This window comes from Halichoerus grypus, chromosome 12, assembly GCF_964656455.1.
Source record: "Halichoerus grypus chromosome 12, mHalGry1.hap1.1, whole genome shotgun sequence".
Classification (NCBI taxonomy): Eukaryota; Metazoa; Chordata; class Mammalia; order Carnivora; family Phocidae; genus Halichoerus; species Halichoerus grypus.
Genome location: NC_135723.1, coordinates 21,643,015 through 21,663,431, shown reverse-complemented (window position 1 = coordinate 21,663,431; position 20,417 = coordinate 21,643,015). Strand labels below are relative to the sequence as shown.

The window sequence follows — 20,417 nt, the reverse complement described above, 5'->3', positions numbered from 1 at the left end:
CATCCAAATTGGTAAGGAAGAAGTAAAATTGTCATCCTTTGCAGATGACATGATACTATATACAGAAAACCCTCAAGACCATCAAAAAACTATTAGAACCAATAAATTAATTCAGTAAAATTGCAGGGTACAAAATTAATATACAGAAATCCATTGCATTTCTATACACTAATAACAAACTAGCCAGAAAGAGAATTAAGAAAATAATTCTACTTACAATTGCAACAAAAAGAATAAAATAAAATAATCCCATTTACAATTACATCAAAAAGAATAAAATACCTAGGAATAAGTTTAACCAAGAAGGTGAAAGACCTGAACTCTGAAAACTATAAAATATTTATGAAAGAGGGTGCCTGGGTGGCTCAGTTGGTTAAGCGACTGCCTTCGGCTCAGGTCATGATCCTGGAGTCCCTGGATCGAGTCCCACATCGGGCTCCCTGCTCGGCAGGGAGTCTGCTTCTCCGTCTGACCCTCCCCCCTCTCATGTGCTCTCTCTCATTCTCTCTCTCTCAAATAAATAAATAAAATCTAAAAATATATATATATATTTATGAAAGAAACTGAAGATGACACAAATAAATGGGAAGATATACTATGCTCATTAATTGGAAAAATAAATATAGTTAAAATGTACGTACTAACCAAAGAAATCTACAGATTCAATGTGATCCCTATCAAAATGCCAATAGTATTTTACACAGAACTAGAACAAATAATCCTAAAATTTATATGGAATCACAAAAGACGCCAAATAGCCAAAGCATTGTTGAGGAAGAAGAACAAAGCTGGAGGTATCACAATTCCAAAATTCAAGATATACTAATCAAAACAATATGATACTAGGACAGAAACAGATACATAGATCAATAGAACAGAATAGAAAGCCCAGAAATAAATCCATACTTATATGGTCAATTATGGGGAAAGACAGTCTTTTCAACAAATGGTGCTGGGAAAACTGGACAGCTACATGCAAAAGAATGAAACTGGGTCACTTTCTTACATCATATACAAAAATAAACTTAAAACTGATTAAAAACCTAAATGTGAGACCTGAAATCATAAAAGTCCTAAAAGAAAACATACACAGTAAACTCTTGGACATGGGTCTTAGCAATATTTTTTTGGATCTGTCTCCTTAGGCAAAGGCAACAAAAGCAAAAATAAACTACTGGGACTACATCAAACTAAAAAGCTTTTTCACAGCAAAGGAAACCATCAACAAAACAAAAAAGCAACCTAGTGAATAGAAGAAGATTTTTGCAAATGATATATCTGATAAGGGGAAAATATCCAAAATATATAAAGAACTTATACAGCTCAACACCAAAAAACTAAATAATCCAATTAAAAATGGGCAGAGGATATGAACATTTTTCCAAAGAAGACATAGAGAGGGACAACAGATGTATGAAAAGATGCTCAGTATCACGAATCATCAGGGAAATGCAAATCAAAACCGAAAAGAGGTATCACCCTCACATCTGTCAGAATGGCTAATCAAAAAGACAAGAAATAACAATTGTTTGTGAGGATGTGGAGAAAAGAGAACCACTGTGCACTGTTGGTGGGAATGTAAATTGGTTCAGTCTCAACGGAAAACGGTATGGAGGTTTCTCAAAAAATTAAAAAAAGAAATACCACACAAACTAGTAATTCTACTTCCGGATATTTTCCCCAAAAAACAAAAATATTAACTCAAAAAATATTAACTCAAAAAGATAAATGCACCACTACGTTTATTGCAGCATTATTTACAATGCCAAAGATGCAGAAGCAATCTAAGTATCTATCAATAGATAAATGGATAAGGAAGATGTGATACACATACACACACAGGAATAATACTCAGCCATAAAAAAGAATGAAATCTAGCTATTTGTGACCACATAGATGGACCTAGAGGGTATTGTTGTAACAGAAATAAGTCAGAGAGAGAAAGACAAACACCATATAATTTCACTTACATGTGGAATCTAAAAAAAAAATAGAAACAAACAGAAAGAGATTCATAAATAAAGAGAGCTGGTGGTTGTCATGGGGTGGGGGAGGAATGATATAAATAAGTGAAGGGAATTGAAAGTTACAAACTCCTAGTTATAAAATAAGTAAGTCACAGGGATATAAGATACAGCATAGGGGGTATGGTCAATATTACCACAATAATTTTATATGGTGACAGATGGTAACTATACTTACCATGGTGATGCATTTCATAATGTCTATAAATGTCAAATAAGTACGTTGTACACCAGAAACTAATATAATATTGTCAACTATACTTCAATTTTAAAAATATAAGATAAACAGGCTAATTAATTAACAATAAAAGCATCATTGTTGATATGAAGTCTGAGGCTTGAGGTTTGAATTCCCATAGCAATCATCATTCTACCTACAAATATTGATCATCAGTCTCCAAATCAACTGTATATCAGAAAAGTAACACACCCCCTTCCCTACAGCTTTTATGAAATGATTCAGGTGCAACCTAGAAGTCTGTATATTGTTTCAAGGTGATTCTAACATAGATGGCCAAGAGCCTGGCATTAAGGAACCAGTGACTAGACAACAGACGTGTGATGTGTTTGATTTTGACTTTGATTTTGTAAGATAACAGAAGTTAAACACAAGAAAAAAGCAAACAGGTAACAGCCCTTCTCCCCATTTGGCCCAACAAGCCTTCCAGACCTTTTTCTTCTTCATTGTGCTATATAGATCCAGAAACTTGAAATAAAATTTATAAAGTCATTGGTACCCTGTTGAACTTAAAGATTCAGAATTACCATGTATTTAGAATTACTCACTGGGTTGCTGCTACTTGGAAGAACAATGGCTTCAACAAGGATTGATGGAACAAATCCATCAACTTTCTGCCAACGTCTTTTAAATGTCCTCTGCTTGAATTTCTCAGTCTGAGAAATTATTATAATTTATCCTGAATGCCCATTCCTCTGGGTGGTCAAATCCAACAGACTCTTGGCTGCCAATGTGTTATTTATTCATTCATCATTCATTAATTCATTCGTATAATTAACAAACTTGTGTTAAGGACCTATAGGCACTGTGGCAAGCTTTACTGGTACAAAGACCAATAAAACAGCGTCATTTTCTTTCAGGAGTATACACTACAGAAGAAAAAGCAGAGAAACAAGCACACAATTACAATATAGGGTGCCAATGCAATGGTAACTATTTATGGCCTTCTTTTATGTGCCAGATATTCTAAAGCCCATGTAAATCTCTCAACTTCTCTGTAAGACAGTTGTCAGTGTCCTCGTTCTACTAATAAGAAAACTGAGCTTCAGAGAAGTTAAACATTTGCTTGTCACCCAGCTGCAAAGGTGACAGAGTTGCCATCTGGCCCCGGGCCTGCTAACTCCAACGCCCATCACGTTTTCCATAGCTCCTCACTCCTCATAACAGGAGTACGTACTGGCTACCATGGTACCTAACTCAGACAGAGGACGGAAGGGAAAGTTCCCAAAGGAGGTGGTCCCAGATCTGGTCCTGAATGAGAACTGGGAGTTATTCAAGCAAGGAGGAAAGGTGAGGGTGTGATAGGGCACCAAGAACACAGAGATTATGACACAGAAGTAGAACTGCCACTCTAGTGAGCTAGTATGACTGGAACCATACTGGTACATACAGAAGGGTGGCAAAGGATGGCGCTGGAAAGTGGGAACCAGTTCATGGAAGGCCTCGTGCGCCATTTACAAAGTGATAGGTGTTATGCTACTAGTTCTACAAACAACGTCTCAATAAATTCATATAAAACCCCCTCCCTCCATTTTTAATCCCCATTGAGAGGATGTTAAAACTGAGATTTAGAAATATGATTGTCCAAGGTTAGACACCTTATAAATTAAAGAAGTGGGATTAAAACTCTCATTCTATTTCCAAAGTCATGATACAAATCCAACTTTTAGTAAAATTACTCTAGCAAATGAGGCAATAGAAGTAGAAAAAATCAGGACTACTGATGTAACACAAGTAAGACGTGATAGTGCCTTGAAATAAGGTAGAGATGGAGAAAAGTGGGCACATTCTAGAGTATTCTTATTCAATAGAAATGTAATGTAAGCCACATATGTAATTTTCAACTTTCTAACGGCTACATTCAAAAGTAAAAAGGGGGGTGCCTGGGTGGCACAGTTGGTTAAGCATCCAACTCTTGATTTTGGCTCAGGTCATGATCTCAGGGTCATGCGATCAAGCCCTGCACCGGGCTCCACACTCAGCGCGGAGTCTGCTGGAGATTCTCTCTTTCTCTCACTCTGCCCCTCCCCCAGTCAATGCACACTCCCTCTCTCACTAAAATAAATAGAATCTTAAAAAAAAAAGTAAAAAGAAACAGGTGAAATTAGTTTTAATAATATTTTGTTTAACCCAATATATTCAAATTATATTTTAACATGTAGTTAATGGAAAATTATTAATGACATAGCTTACATTCTTTTTTCACACTAAGTTTTCAAATTGTGGGGTGTATTTTATACTTATAGCACATCTCAATCCAGACTAGCCACATTTCAAGTGCTCAACAGCTTATGTGACTAGTGGCTGCCATTATTGGACAGCACAACCTTAGAGAATTACAGGGCTTGGAAACTGACTGCTCTCTGGTTCTGCCCATAACTGGAGATGACCAGCTGACAACGGTTATATGTACCTGAACTTCAGAGAAAGGAGATCATCACTGATAACGACAGTTTAAGATGTACGGTTGAGGGGCGCCTGGGTGGCTCAGTCGTTAAGCGTCTGCCTTCGGCTCAGGTCATGATCCTGGGGTCCTGGGATCGAGCCCCGCATCGGGCTCCCTGCTCCGCAGGGAAGCCTGCTTCTCCCTCTCCCACTCCCCCTGCTTGTGTTCCCTCTCTCGCTGTCTCTCTCTCTGTCAAATAAATAAATAAAATCTTTAAAAAAAAAAGATGTATGGTTGAAATCATAGGAGTGCATGGGGGTCAGGAGAGAGGGAAGGATCTTACAAAGTGAGAAGAGAAGAGGCCCAAGAATGGATCCCAAGGGAACGATCAATCATATTGCTTTTAGTCTGGTTTCTGGAGAGCTCTAACCATCATGACTTTTCAGTGTGTAGCAGTCTGAGCTTATCTCCTCTTCCTTTTCCATGATTATTGGCAGTGGGTTCATTTTGGTTCCTAAAAATCTGTGTTGCTCATCAAGGTGACTTTCCTAATAATGAATCTATAACATGACCTTCCTTATATTTTTTCTATAAAGTGAAGCATTGTAATAGTATGCATAGGAATGCCATTATCAGAAAGGAAAAGGAACCATAATTTCATCATGAAACAATGATCTTAATGGAGACTAGACAGTACAAAGGACAAGAAAAAGTGACCCAAGTCGGAAAGAGAAGGTGAGTTTCGAAAACCTACAGATGTAAACAAACATTTAAACTGTGGCCTAACAATTGAATTTTCTCAGGAAAATGACCGGCTTTGTAGAATTAGGTAGCATATTCTTCAGAGATTGGTGGGAAGAAGGAAGTTTTAAATAATCCAGTTAAACAGACTTTTGCTTTTCAATTTAAAAAGGAATGTGACCTCCCAGGCTAAGGATTAGAAATGAATTGCTTCTCTGCCTAATAGTTAAAGTAACCCCGAATATTTCCCTAATCTAAGAAAACTTCCCCCTTCTTTTCCTTTTTCCCACTATGAAAAACAGAACATAAGAATCTGACAAATACCATGATGCATCATATGAACCGCATACCTCAAAATATATTCTGCCATGAACAGTGTGATTAAAAGACATTTTAAGGGAAATGCTTGCTATCCCCAAAGACCATGCAAAGCCTGAATCTATTAAGCCCTCTCTGAACCCATTTATCATCTGCTTAGGTTCCACATGAAGCTTATCTATTACTAGAGTTTACAGATCATTGCACATTCGAGTTAGAGGGCATCTGAAATATCACTGAATCACCCCCTCATTTTACAAATGATAGAACAGGACTAGAATTCAGGTTCCCTGACTCCCAGTCCAACATTCTTCCCAGGCCACTCTAACACAGTCAGTAAGAGGAAAGAACTCTAATTCTCTAGAAACAATGTGCACTTAAAAAAAAAATGTTTGTCATTCTTTTTACTATCAGAGTTTATTTTGAAAAGCTATGATGACTTTTCTTAAAAGTTTTTTTTTATTTGATAAAAGGATTTTGTTATGAAGATGTACAAAAATAAGAAAAATGTCATGGACATCACAGGAAATGTTAAGAATGAATTTGACTGAAGTACCTCATCAAATTCAATATTCTTTCGCTTATGTACAACCTTAGATAATTCATCACAATTTTATACATAGACTATCACACTTGTTTTTTCACTGACAGAAACATAAAAGAATCAGTAAACATAAAGGCGGGTACTTGTTGACCAACACATCTAGGGTCAAACCATAAACATAAAAGTAAAAGAGAAAAAAAAAAAAAGAAATGCTTTGAACCAAGGTTTTGTTTTTCACTATAACAAGCTCCTTGTCAATTTGAAACTTGTTATTTGGTGTCAATTCTCTTTGTTTTTTATTATTTGGGTGGCTGTGTTTGTCTGGGATAAAGAATTATATGTGACGTGCATTTATGCTGTAGAGAGTATACCTCTGAAGGTATAATTATGTTTTCAATCCTGATTGAAAAATTATTAGGCTGGAAAACATGCCAACTACCCATTCAGTAGGCACAGAGGAAGCTGAAGTGAAATGTCCCTGGAGGATGCGGTCCCCATGTAATGCAGTAACTCACACAGGACTTTTAGGAGCAGGAAAGAGGAGGAGAATTAATGAGAAAATTGGGCTCCTTCACACAACAGGAGATTTATGAATGGTTGGTGGTGACATCATCCTCATAACAATAAATAAATAATTGAAATATTATTTTCTCAAGAGCAGTCTAATTACATGGCTCATTCTTCTTTTTAGAGCAGAGTGAAATCACTCAGCCTTTAGTCAGGCATTCTGCTGAGACAAGTTAATCACCTGGAAACTCACTGACAATCAGTTATCATCAAATTCTCATTTGAGATATATGCCATTTGTCCCCAAGATCGAGGACATCGGATTATCTCTCCAGAATTTATTGCCTCTGAAAAAGTCAGTGTCTGGGACTCAGCTTCAAAGAAGCAATCCAGCATTCTATGAACCAGAATTGTGGATCTACCAGCATTTCTGAATGGAGATATTAAAATAATCTTAATAAGTGTACTGACTAGAAAAAGTATTTTAAAGTGGAAAAGGGAAAAGAAAAGAAAAATCTCTTGACCCCAAGGATAACAGGACTCTTTCTCAGGAACCGCTCACACAGCATGTCTGACAAAATCTGATGTTTGAGTCTGCAAGGCAAGGACAGATCAGGGACTGGTGAATCCACCAAAGTAAATGGGACCCTGAGGGCCATTTGGTAGCTAGGCAGTCAGCTGACTTCTTCTGGAGACACCAAAGCTCCTGGTACTTCCCATTAAAACCTTAACAACCAGAAGATTCAACTTTTGACCACATTTTATACTAAAGAGACAATGTTTCATAATGAAGAGGGCATAACTATTTTCTTGTGAAAGATTAAGCTTTAAAAAAAACCCCTATTCTCTTTGTAAATGTAGAATATTTTTAGAAAAACAGCAAGGAAAGTTCACTCTATAAGACTGAGAATAATATCACCTTCAACGATGTCATGCCTTTTTTTTTTTTAAGAAGCTAACACATGCCCTCAATGTGAAAATGACAAACCCCATTTATGGCTCATCCTCATTACTTCTCACTGAGGAAGCTAAAAGAGCTCTTTTTATTTCACTAGGGAGTTTTAAATTTTGATCTCTCCTTTGTTAACAGGTACAATGACAAATATTATTTGGGTTGAAAATAACCCTTCTAATACCCTACTACTGCATGCAATATTCTGACCTCCTACTATGGTGAATTCCACTACATGCTGCTTGAAGAAATATTTTCTCCCTTGTTTCAAATGTACTTGACATTTAATTCCATTGAGTGAGCTCTTACTTCTGTCATCTAAAACAGAGATTAAAGAAGGAAATAATAAGCCTCAAGATTCACACCTTATTTTATTGGTAGGACACCTCCTGGTTAACCTTTCTATTGTAGATGAAGCTTTTCCCCAGAGCAATGACATCATAGTAAGAAAAGAAGAGGAATGAGGGGGAGGAAGCAGGAGAGGAAGGCTAGAGGAGAATTTTGTAATAAAAGAAAAAAAGTTACTAACAAAAGAGAAGAAAGAGTGAGAAAGAGTGGGAAGAGGTGAAGAAGTCAAGAGGGAGGAAGCAAGAGAAAAAGTAGAGGATGCACATAAGATCAGAATATTGGACCATTCAACTCTAAAAAAACCATCAAATTATAATTTCATAACTCACAAATATACGGATATATTAGAGGTTCTGGCAAAGGTATGTCATCAGAGAAAAGATTTATTTTGCCTGACTGTTCTCACCTATTCATGATCTTCCTTGGTCACCGCTCTTGAAAAAAAATGTAAGGTTTATGCTCTGTGTTACACTGGGTAAGTCTATGAGGCCATATGTCTTCTACGTGATCATCATTACCAACAAAATCTCCTGGAAATCCTTCAGCAGTACCATAGAGACCTTGGTGTCCGTGGCTAGCACCCCCTTCACCCAATGCTGTCTTACTGTCCCTGAGCCTGCTGGACCTTGAGCAAAGTGGATGGACTTTTATTCAGTTTCCTTCCCAGTGACACCATTCATCAGTCTAACTTTTTTTTCTGATTTCTTGGAAACCACTTACATTGTGGTTCTCACACCTGGCTACTAAGTGGGGTCCTCTCTGTTTTTGTTTTTTCTTGGGAGGGGGGTCCAACATACCAATGAACTATGAAGCTATTTTACTGCTTGCTTGACTTGTTTTCTCTCATGGGCTAAACTTTTAATCACGGAATAAAGCTCCAACTAGAATAACTCACCCTCCTCATCCTAAAACCTCTGTCTTTTTATAGTCTTTGTTCAGACAGTTCTTTTTCTCAAAGAAAATAAACTGTGGTAAGCCAAATCATCCATGTTTTTGCTCTATTTCAGAATAATTGCTCCAATAAATTAGTATTTTCAAGAGAATACCAGATGCAGCAGAGTCTGTGATCTCCCTTTCGCTGGTCCTGTAGTGTGATCATTTACAGATACAAATGGAAATGTTCTAGTCTTTTCTTGATTCAGTCAATCTTACACAATGCCACCCATGGCTTTAGCTTCCTTAGCTATAAACCGAGGGGCTTTCTGTATGATAAACCAACGGGCAGAGGTCTTCATGTATCAGAGGATCCAAGGCAACTTCATTTGCGTCTTTCTTCTTGATATCTCATATCCCTGTTGGCATCACAACTTACTCATCTAAGATGCTTCTTCTGAGGACTGACTCCTGTTCTTCCCTGGTCTCTGCTGAAAAGGACAGCTCTGCTATTATTATTGTGCTGCAGGGAAAACATCTGTTGTCATCAAGTTGCCATTTATCATCATGTTTTCTAACAGTCCCACGTTTCCCACTAGAACATCAGAGCCTAGTGATATTACAGCTCCAAATGCCTTCTGTGATCTTCAGAAAACAAGCATTAAAGGGATAATCTGTTAAGCAAAACAAGGATTCCTGGTTGACTTTGTAATTGCGTGGAGGATAAAGACACTTCTTAAGAAAACTTAAGTCGTTTTTCACAAATCATTCACTTTTTAGTTCCTTTAACCCTCTTTCTCTCTGAACTCTTCATAACTGCAAGTTATGAATCAATAATGTCTCCTCTTTCTTATTTTTTTCTCATTTTCTTATTATTGCTGGATTTTTTAATTGAGGTAAATTTGCACACGGTGAAATATATAGACCTCCTGCTTTGACAAGCGCACATATCTATGTAACCTAGGCCCCTCAAGATATATATAACATATTTGTTAACCCCAGAAAGCGCCTCCTGCCCTTCCCAGTCAATCTCCTATCCCGGAAACAATCACTAATCTAATTTCTAGCACTTTAGATAATTTTTGCCTATCCTAGATGTCATTGAAGTGGAACCACATAGTTAGGATTAAATAAATAAATAAATAAAATCTTTAAAAAAAAAAGAACTATTTTGGGTCTGGCTTCTTTCATTCAACATAGAGTTTTTGAGATTAAACCGTGCTGTTTCAACTATCAACAATTCACTCCTTTTTATTGCTGAATAGTATTCCATTGTGTGGATATATCACTGTTTATCCATTCTCCTGCTGATGGGTACCTGGGATGCTCCCGGTTTGGGGCAATTAGCTATGTTTCCTTTTAATAAAACAAAATCAGAATTGTGCTCCATTCATATGAAATACTGGCAGTGCTTATATCATACGAAAATAGTTTAATTTATAAAAAGGAACTATGAAAGTATAGTTGATGTACAAGTAGTAGATGCTTAAGTGAAATGTTAAGGAGATAAAACTTATTTGTAAGTCCTTAATTTCTTCTAACTTTCATTATATGAGGGTTTCTTCTCACTTCCGTTTTTTTAAAAAGATTTTATTTATTTACTTGAGAGAGAGGGAGAGAGAGTAAGCAAAAGAGAGAGAGAGCTCGAGCAGGGGGTAGAGGAGTAAAGGGAGAGGGAGAAGCAGACTCCCCGCTGAGCAGGGAGCCTGATGCAGGACTCGATCCCAGGACCCTGGAACATGACCTGAGCCGAAGGCAGACGCTTAACCGACTGAGCCACCCAGGCGCCCAGTCACCTCCCCTTTTTTGGAGGTTGGAAGATTGTCTCTATATGAAAAAGACGCTCATGATCCCTTCCATCATATAACACAGTCATATGATACTGGAGAGTTGTCAGCAGTGCTGATAAATTGGTCCTGCTCTCGGCCCCTTGCAGACAGTAGCACATTCAAATCGATGAAGTTACCACTGCGGTGTAGAGGGACACCTGTGATGCAACATCAGGGAAAGTAGAAGTAGAGAAGCCTCACTCCCAACAAGCCTGAGCCACCACTATATTCCCCTAAGGGGGTTTTGTTGTTCTTTTCATTTGTAACTTGACTTGTCATCTCTCATTCAAACAAAGCAATCAGAAGTGCCTGGGGTGGGGAGATACAGGGCCCCTTTACTAGCAGAGCCCCAGAGATATTTGGGGACCAAAGAGCAGAAGGACTCTATGCTCCTCATTTCAGATAGGTAGAAGGACCCTAGCTGTGTAAACCAGAGCATAGCATCGCCAAGATGCCCATGGCCCAGATCCAGGAGCACCAGAACAGTTTCCTTGCCCTCAAGCTGGCATCAAAACAGAGCCATGCCCTGAAGGGATGGTTAGGACAAGGACAAAGGACAAAGATCAGTCACCAAAGATGAGACAGGGAGACACCATGGGTAACTGCAGGGACAGATGACTAGGAGACCAGAGGTACATCTTCATACCACCCCTGACTTTGCAGCAATAAATCCTCTGAAATTTTGTTACAGCATCAGAAAATGGGAGAGGGTGAGCCAAAGGTGACTGAAATTAAGTTTTCACCACTTGTAGGAGGGGGACAATAAAAAGAAATTAAGTTGGGTTATGAAAGAATAAAATAAGTTTTATTTCTCTGATGCCCAAGTTTGTGGAGAGAATTTACATTTGTGTAAGCATAAACAATTTCTGGAAGGACTGGAAGAAACTAACAGTTGTTGCCCCTGGAGGAAGGGAATATAGGTGTAGTGTGGGAGGAAGGCTTATTTTTATCATTTATTTTTTAATATTATTGGACTTTTTGCCAAGTACATTTATTAATTTTTCAATGAAATCTAATATTTAAACTAAGTAGATAGACAGGATATTCAATGTTGAATTGATGGAAAAAAAGTTTCTTGGTTCTATTTCAACTGCTGCCAAACACTTGGAATAGTAACTGGGCTGTTACGTTCATTCATAATAATAGTCATATCGTTTTATGTTCCTTGTTTTTTACGTACAGCAATTTGTACATGAGATAATAAACTTGGCTATCAAAAAGTACAGGTAATGGAGTGAAAAAAAATTGATTTTATTAGATGAAGTTAATGGAAGCAAATAAGTTGTGAGCGATTAATTTTTAAATGGCTCCTCCTCTCCCTCACTGCACAGACATGACTTCAGTTTCTTAATTTCTCCTTTAGCTTGTCCTTAAAAATTACAAATTAAATAACGCATATGATGATTTTCAAACCCCAGGGCAGAAACATGCTTATAAAAACAGTACATTTTTCTCTTGTGGCAAATTCTCTCATGATGTATTTAGTCACAGGAATTTGGCCAGAAGCCGTGCCCCAGACCCTCTGTTGTATGTGGTGGGGGTCCCAGAGTTCCAGAGTGGGCAGCAAGGTTTTCTCCTTCCCACATTGTCAGAGTTGCCCAGTGATTTCTAATTCTGTGGGGGTGAAGAGAATCAAAGACAAGATCATAAAGAGCAAAACTCACATGCCAGTACGTGTTCGGAGAAAACAGATTTCAGGAGAGTCAAGTCTATAGAGTTCCAAAATAAAGTAGGGCTTCGTTACCTTACTGGAAATATTTGACTGGGATGTCTGATTTTATTGGGTGCTGGTTTCTGACTTTAGGAAGTTTACATCTATTTTTAAGGATTTTGAGACAGCTCCTATCCTCTTTTTTCCCCTTCTCTATGATTCTACTCTATTTTCACGAACATATGCTCCATATATTATATAATGCAGACATATTTACCCTGATGTCCATTTTTCATCCAAATGCAAAGAGGGTAGATATGAGGACTCACTTAAATAAACTGGTTGACAATTTTTAAACTAATAATGATTTGGGGTCATTTGTGGGCTTAGAGCAGGCAAGGAGAACAATGCACAAATCCAGCACAGGAAGAAGACAGGATGGGACAGAGGGAAGGAGGGAGAGAGAGGAAGGAAAGTAGGGGAAGAGAGCAGGAGAGGTGAGGGAGAGACAGAGTGAAAGAAGGAGAAAGAGAAGGAGGGAAAGGGAAAAGTAGGGAAGGAGAGAGAGAGAGAAGAGAAGAGGGGAAGAAACCACCCTCACTGAGATCTACAGTACCAGATGTGGCACCAGACCTCTGCAGGCTCATCAAACTAGAACAATGCTGGAAAAACAGTCTTCGTCTCACTTCTACTGACCAGGAAACAGGCTCAGCGTGGTAAAGAAAGCTTCCCACTTTTCTCAAGGTACTCTGCTGGCCCGTGGCGAGCTCAAGAGTCAGACGAGACACACCTGACATGAGAACCTCTGCCACCTGCTCAACAAAGTCATCTCCCAAAGGATGAGAGGTTCATAGTCGGGGCTTTTTCTTCTTAATCTTAAAGGGGCTACGTGAAGGAGACTGTGGGCAATAAGGGTTAAAGTAAAATTACTCTGAAGCATATTTGATAGAAAACAGAAGTACGTGGCTTTTTAAAGTTAATAAAAGGTGTTTTGTTTTGTTTTGTTTTTAAGTGGGAAAAACCTTAGCTTAAGTGAAAGGGACACAAAATCCATAACTTTGGTCAAGGAAGTATATATCAGATCAGTCATGAAAATGGGTGAAGCAAAATCAATCATGTTTTATTGATTTCAAAAACAACAGAATTTGAACCACATAAAAGTCACATTTTGTATCTGTCAAGAAAACTCGGTGAAGACAATGAATTAGCTTGACAGAAATGAACTTGCCTTGAAAGAAACAAATCATCTGATAACATCTATATTAATGGAATATAAAAAACCCAAATGTCAGGAGGAGGAGAGAACCTTTCCTGGGTACACGCTGTGCTTAGAAAGTTTCGTTGGCCTTTTCCTAATAAAGATTTTCAATTTATTTTAAGAAATTTGTATTTAGGATATGTTCACAGGGAAGTGAAATTTTATTGATAAATTATATCTTAAATGGCATATAAATTATGAGACTTTATGACTCTGTCCAGTCCATATAGTATGTGGATCGGTACTTCTTTCTAGAAAAGACAGAAGTTCCTCCATCTAGTATTGAAACACCAGCCCTCTCTATATGTCATCTTCAACACTCAGGTCAAAGACCACTTTCTCCACGAAAATCCCACCAGAGTCGTCTTTCTTTTTTTGGCGGTACAGTATGTATGTGTGTTATTTGTAGCCCTCTATTATACTTAAGAATTTCTATCCTGGATTATACGGTTTTTAAAAATATGTTCTCAGTATATCCTCTACTAAATATAAGCTACTTGAGAGAAGGAACTCTATCTCTTTTTACTTTACTGTATAAAGTGATTATTGCTTAATATTTGTTGAACAGTGAAAATAAAGAAAAATAGACATGAATACCATATGCTGACATTTGAGGATGGAATTCCAGTCTTTTTTTAATTTTTAAATTTGAGTATAGCGGACACATAATGTTACATTAATTTCAGATGTACAACATAGTGCTTCAGCTTCTGTATATGTACTGTTCTGCTCATCACAAGCGTAGCTACCATCTGTCACTATACAATGCTACTACAATATCGTTGACTATATTTCCTATGCTGTACCGTTTATTCCCATTCTATAGCTGGAAGCCTGTATCTCCCACTCCCCTGCACCCATTTTGCCCATCCCCCGCTACCATCTGGCATCCATCAGTTTGTTCTCCGTATTTATAGGTCTGATTCTGATTTTTATTTGTTTATGATTTGTTTATTCATTTGTTTCATTTTTTAGATTCCACGTAAGTGTGAAATCACATAGCATTTATCTTTCTCAATCTGACTTATTTCCCTTAGCATAATACCTTCTAGGTCCATCCAGGTTGTTGCAAATGGCCAGATCTCATCCTTTTTTATGACTGTGTAATATTCTATCACACACACACACACACACACACACACACACACACACACACATCCCCGCCCTCCTTATCCATTCACCTATCAATAGACGTTTAGGTTACTCCCATATCTTGTCTCTTGTAAATAATGCTGCAATAGACATAGCAGAGCATGTATCATTTGAATCAGTATTTTTCACTTTCTTTCTAGCCTTGAGCATTGTTTGGATTTTGGTTGCAACTTGAAAGTTTAAATTAGAGCTTCAAATTTATCTTGAACTCTTGATTGTGCATACAAAAACATTTAGTATCATAGAAAATCCACATTCAGACATTCCCTGAAATTACACAGATTGATTATAGCTCTAGGTTGATAGACCTATTTCTCCAGTCAGCAAAAATACAACAAACTGCCAACAAATCCATGCATCCATTTATGTATTCAATGAGTTTTTAATGAATGAGCTTGGTTAATTATTTCTTTGTCCTCAAATATCCCATGGATTTGCACCTAAGCTACTTTCAAAGGAGAAACTGGAGTATAAATAATGAGGTGACCCAATGACTTAGAAATTAGTTGGAAGTATGACTCAAATCACCTGTCATTTCAGATAACCGTTTCCCTTCTTTTGCTCAGCATAAATGCAATTATTAGACACATTAAAGCATAGTTTTTTCTACAGAAAGAACTTGTACAACTGAACAAAATATCTAACCATACACATGGCTTTGAGATGGCCCCTAGATTAAGCTCTTAAAGAAGTCATGAACTGGACATCATGCAGTCTACATTAAGCCCAGTTTCCTAGTTGAACAACTTACAACTCTCACCGCTCCCTTAGTGCTAGCAAGCAATTTAATGTTATGTAGCTGCTCCAAGGGAGTGGTCAGCAACATTTTTTTTTTTTTGCATTAAACAAACAAACCGAAGTGAGGCATATTCCTATAACTTACCATATATTTGGATTCAACTCTAGTTGGTGGTAGGAGTCAAAGTCATCTCGTAGGATAATGCTGTCGCTATGTACTTCAGCTAAAAGAAAAATAAAATACTTAGAAAAAAAATTACACTACACAATAGATTTAGCTACACAGAAGTGTCAATGTGCTGCCTTTATGAGGAATAACAATATTTTAAATTAAAGCTGAATTTAAAATGAGTGGTTGATTATATTGTACTTGTTTTGCCCCTAAACTATGAAGGGAAAGGGTAAAGGTTCTGCTATTTAGACACACAGAAGTCGGAAAACAGAGTCCCCAAAGAGAAACCCTACCAAATCCTCACCAGCCAGAAGAGGCAGGAAGGCCAAGGTCAGTACTAACCTACAAAGAGGGGTCATGCAAGATTTGCTTCTCAAGCTCCATATGTCCAGAAAAGATTCAGTGTTAACTCACTTTACAGCATAGAAGGAGATGGGACATTCTGGCTATTTACCGTCGGCTAATATGGCTGGTGTTTAACCCATTTCCTCTTCTCTTTCCTACTATCCCTCTTGCCCTGGTTCGTTTTCTCTCATTCCCTATATTCACTCATTTTTTTAAAATTTAATGTGTTGCAAATTGTTAGCAACTTTTCCCCCTCAGAGCTGCACTGGAGAAATGATCTACATGAGTCCATGAAAGTCCCAAGTAAAGTCATGTTAAAAGTCAGGACGAATACCACCACAGTTTAAAGTATACCATCATTACACTTGAGATTGTATTAAATACCTATTTTCAAGCTTTAGAACAACTTTGGCCATTCCAAGAGCAAAGACTGTCTTCATAAACTATAGAATATGTGGTATTTCCACTGAAAAGAAGGCGGACAAGTAAAAAAATTTCACGGCCCATTTTTAAGGTTGTATGAGAAATGATCATTATTTCTACTCAAGTTGTAAAAAATGAATTCAGTGCTTAAAAACCCTCTCTCATCTGATACCTGTGGTTTGCTTGCGAAGTTTGTTTTGGCTAGTATAAATTCTCTGAGCCTGTATAATTTTGTTCGAATGAGTTTACATATGCTTTCTGGAAAAAATTAAAATCATAGGAAAGTGATTAGCCAAAAAATAACCAAAAATTTTTATTATATATTTTATATTTTTTATTTATATTTTATAAAATATATTTTATATATTTTATTATATATATATTTTTTGGCTCACTTGAAAATAATACGTTAACTCACTGGGTAATTAAAATCACCTCCAACTCTCAGGAAGCATCCTTCCAGATTCTCTTTGGTGACACTACCACCCGCAGCCACCCTTGCTCTCTTGATTCTGGGCACACCAGCAGGTGAGCACATAACGAAGTCTGGGCAACCAGTGAATCAGCACGTATTAAGAGCAATGGCTGCTCAAACTCGGAAGCCTTAGGCACGACAATGGGGAGAATATGGATTTCCGCTGGAGAGAACGCTGTGATGTGTTCTGTGCGTGGGAGTGATTTAATGATTCCTCTGAGCCATCAGATGTGGGGCCTGAGATGCGTCCAGGGTACAGCTCTCCCAGACACCTAACCTGGCCGAGACGCGGCTGGGCCACTGCGGGTTACCAGCCTGCCTCGGCTGCCAGAAGGCATGCTTCTAAGCGCTGGCGTTCGTCTGCCAAAGAAGAGCCCCAAGCTGTAGCATTACATAAAAGTCGAGCTTCTCAAGGCAGATTTTCCAAAGAGAAAAATAAATTAATTGGGTTTGTAGGTTGAAAGGAAGAGCCCAAGAGACAAATAACTGACCCATCTCCAAGTCCCACCGCGAGAGACATCTGAAAAGGCTGGAGCCAGCCAGGATGATTTATTTTTCATTCTTATGACATAGTATAGTGTAGGAAATGGCTTTTAAAATAAATCTTCACTAACACAAATGGGAAACTGAACTCTTAAAGATCACTTGTTTTCTAGCGAATGTTTGGCAAAGGCACGGGTAAGCCTCCATGGTTATTGTTCATGTATTTACTTCTTTGCAAACACTGTTACGTCATTGACCGTGCACTTTACGAAAAGGAATTCATTTCATCCTCAGAACAACCCTAGGAGGTAGGTACTATTACGATGTCCATTTTACAGATGAGGAAACTGAGGCCCAGAGAGGCTAAATAACTTACTCAATGTACATGGCTAGCAAGTGAGACGGTGAGATGAGCCCAGGTAAGGGCTCCAGAGGCTATCCCCTTAACCACTACACAACCTTGCCTCGCATGGCATTATGGAAAGAACACGAGCAAAATGAGAGATGGTAACTTTACATGGTGCCATGAAACAAAGCTTATAGCTATTTAAACAGCCTCATTTTAATTTTTAAAGAAATGACCAAATTCTTTCTCTTTTTACAACCCAGCACTGGTCTGAACAGGTATCTCAAATCCAAAATGACCTCCATTCCTCCATACTCCTAGCTCTCTACCCACTATCCTTATGATCTACTATTTGTGATGGGTAGGAGCTCTGGGGAGAATTTAGCATTAGAATATAGGATGGAAAGGTCATATTCAACAGGATCCCAAAGCTGAATGTACTAACAGGTTCAAAAATCCCTCCATTAGCCCCAGCTGGGCACCATGATCACCTCCTTGGCGAGGTCCTGTGTTCAAGCATAATCTGAACCTAAGACCGATTCCAGTGAATGATTAGTGAAAATCAGAGAGGGCAGGAAGTGTCCTCACCTTTATATCATCTGCCCACCTAGCCAGAGGAGTGAAACAAGCACATCTAGTACTAAGATTAGTGACGTCAGGGTCTTAAGCACTTACCTAGATGTGGGTGCATCGTGGCTTCTGTTGGAGCTGGACCGAGAGAGAAAAAGGGAAAGATGGCTGATTAGTAATGAAAGCAAAATCCAGTATTAATCAAATACAATGACAAAACTTAGGTCATACTAAACAAATTAAATGGTTAGAACCTTTTGAGAGGAGTAAGACAAAAATGTCAGTAAGCGTCTTAAAGTAAGGCATCCAACTCTCTATTTAATTATTCTATTTAAAAGTAATGCATTACTCCTAAAGTGTAGAGTAGAACCCCTTACACTCAGGATAGTTGTTTATTATACAAGCTTAATCAGGTATCCCTTGAAACATATAATATCAATGTGACGTGATAGTTAATGGATATGCCAGAACTATTTCTGAGCACCCAGTATCTGTCAGGGGCTGTTCTGGGTGTTACGGAAATAGATAAAAGCACCACCTTTGCTCTCAAAAGAGCTTACCATCTGGTAACTAGAGTATAGTGTAATAAGTGCTATGGCAGTGTGTTTGGAGGAGGCTGGGGGGGGGGAGATGGAGGACTAGGAAGGGATACTAATTCCAGACTGGACAGTAAGAGGGCTGTCAGGAGAGGTTTTCCAGAGAAGATGATTTCTCTGCTGAGTTTTTTTTTTTTTTTTTTATGATTTTATTTATTTATTTGAGACAGAGAGAGAGAGAGAGAAAGAAGCAGACTCCCTGCTGAACGGGGAGCCCTACATGGAGCTCGATTTCAGGACCCTGGGATCATGACCTGAGCTGAAGGCAGATGCTCAACCAACTGAGCCACCCAGGCGCCTCCTCTGCTGAGTTTTGAAAGATGAGCAGAAGGAAGACAGGTGGTAGCAGGGGAGCAGAGAGGGGCTTCTTTCTGGAATAAAAGTGAAATGGCATAGAGAAGTAGAAGAGAGGGTCGCCTGGGTGGTGCAGTCAGGTAAGTGACTCTGGGTTTCAGCTCAGGTCATGATCTCATGGTTCCTCGGATCTTGGGCTCTGCGCTCAGCAGGGAGTCTACTTGAATTTCTCTCTCCTTCTCCCTCTGCCCCTCACTGCCCCCACACTACTCTCTCTCTTTCTCTCAATAAATAAATACATCTTCAAAAAAAAAAAGAGACAGAGAGAGAAGCAAAAGAGAATGGCTTTTTGGGAGAACCACAACAATTTCAGCATGACTGGATGAAAGTTTAAGAGGAAAGAGTAAAAAAGGCGATATTGGGAAGATCGGGGGGACAAGATCATAGAAGTGAATGCTGGGGAATTTGGACTTAACCATGAAAGCTTGAAGATTTTCTGAGCATTTATGAGCAAAGGAATGGTGTTCAAAATATGCTTTTTAAGATAGGGCACTCTGCAAATAAGGGACATTGCCCAATTAGTACTTTGGTTATTTTTTTTTTCTCGAAGAACTACCGAGTCTATGAAGAAATGTTGGCAATTCACTATCTAAAAATTACAACTCATGACATAAATATTTTTAAATCTCTTCTAACAGCTAAGGAATAATTTTAGTTAGATATAAAAAAATTAGTTTCTGTCACAATGGTCAGTGCTTCAGCTATGTTAGGTGGAAAATTCAGACCTAACAACATTTTAAAACTACAGACTGGTATTTGTCTTATTGCTTCATACCAACATATTATACATATTGAAAATATCTGTGTTTGGTTTTTTGAAACAGACTCCACGGCCAGTGTCATGGATACAACTGTTAGTACAGAGTTAGTATATACATGCAAGTGCTCTGACTCATCAACAGTTTATGAAACTCTGGAAAAAAAAAACAAGAAAAATGGAATGATCTTGTGTTTTGCATCAATGCTTACTGGTTACGTTATAGAAGAGTTTTATAAAGATTCACTGAACTGTTAACTCTAATTTAATATGTTCTTGAAACAAAAGGAATAATTGCTCATTAACCAGTAATCAATGACAAAAACCTGACACAGTG

At 38.1% G+C, this 20,417-nt stretch overlaps 1 protein-coding gene across 3 annotated transcripts in view; it reads right to left on the bottom strand.

Moving 5' to 3' along the window:
* RELN (reelin) overlaps positions 1-20,417 on the bottom strand; it is a 490,351-nt gene that overhangs the window by 245,427 nt on the left and 224,507 nt on the right. For all 3 annotated transcript variants that reach the window (XM_078060039.1, XM_078060040.1, XM_036067465.2), the window contains exons 5-6: positions 18,479-18,511; positions 15,705-15,783 (exon numbers count right to left, since the gene is read on the bottom strand). In XM_078060039.1, the coding sequence (XP_077916165.1) occupies positions 15,705-15,783; positions 18,479-18,511 (112 nt within the window). The remainder of the gene's footprint in view (positions 1-15,704; positions 15,784-18,478; positions 18,512-20,417) is intronic.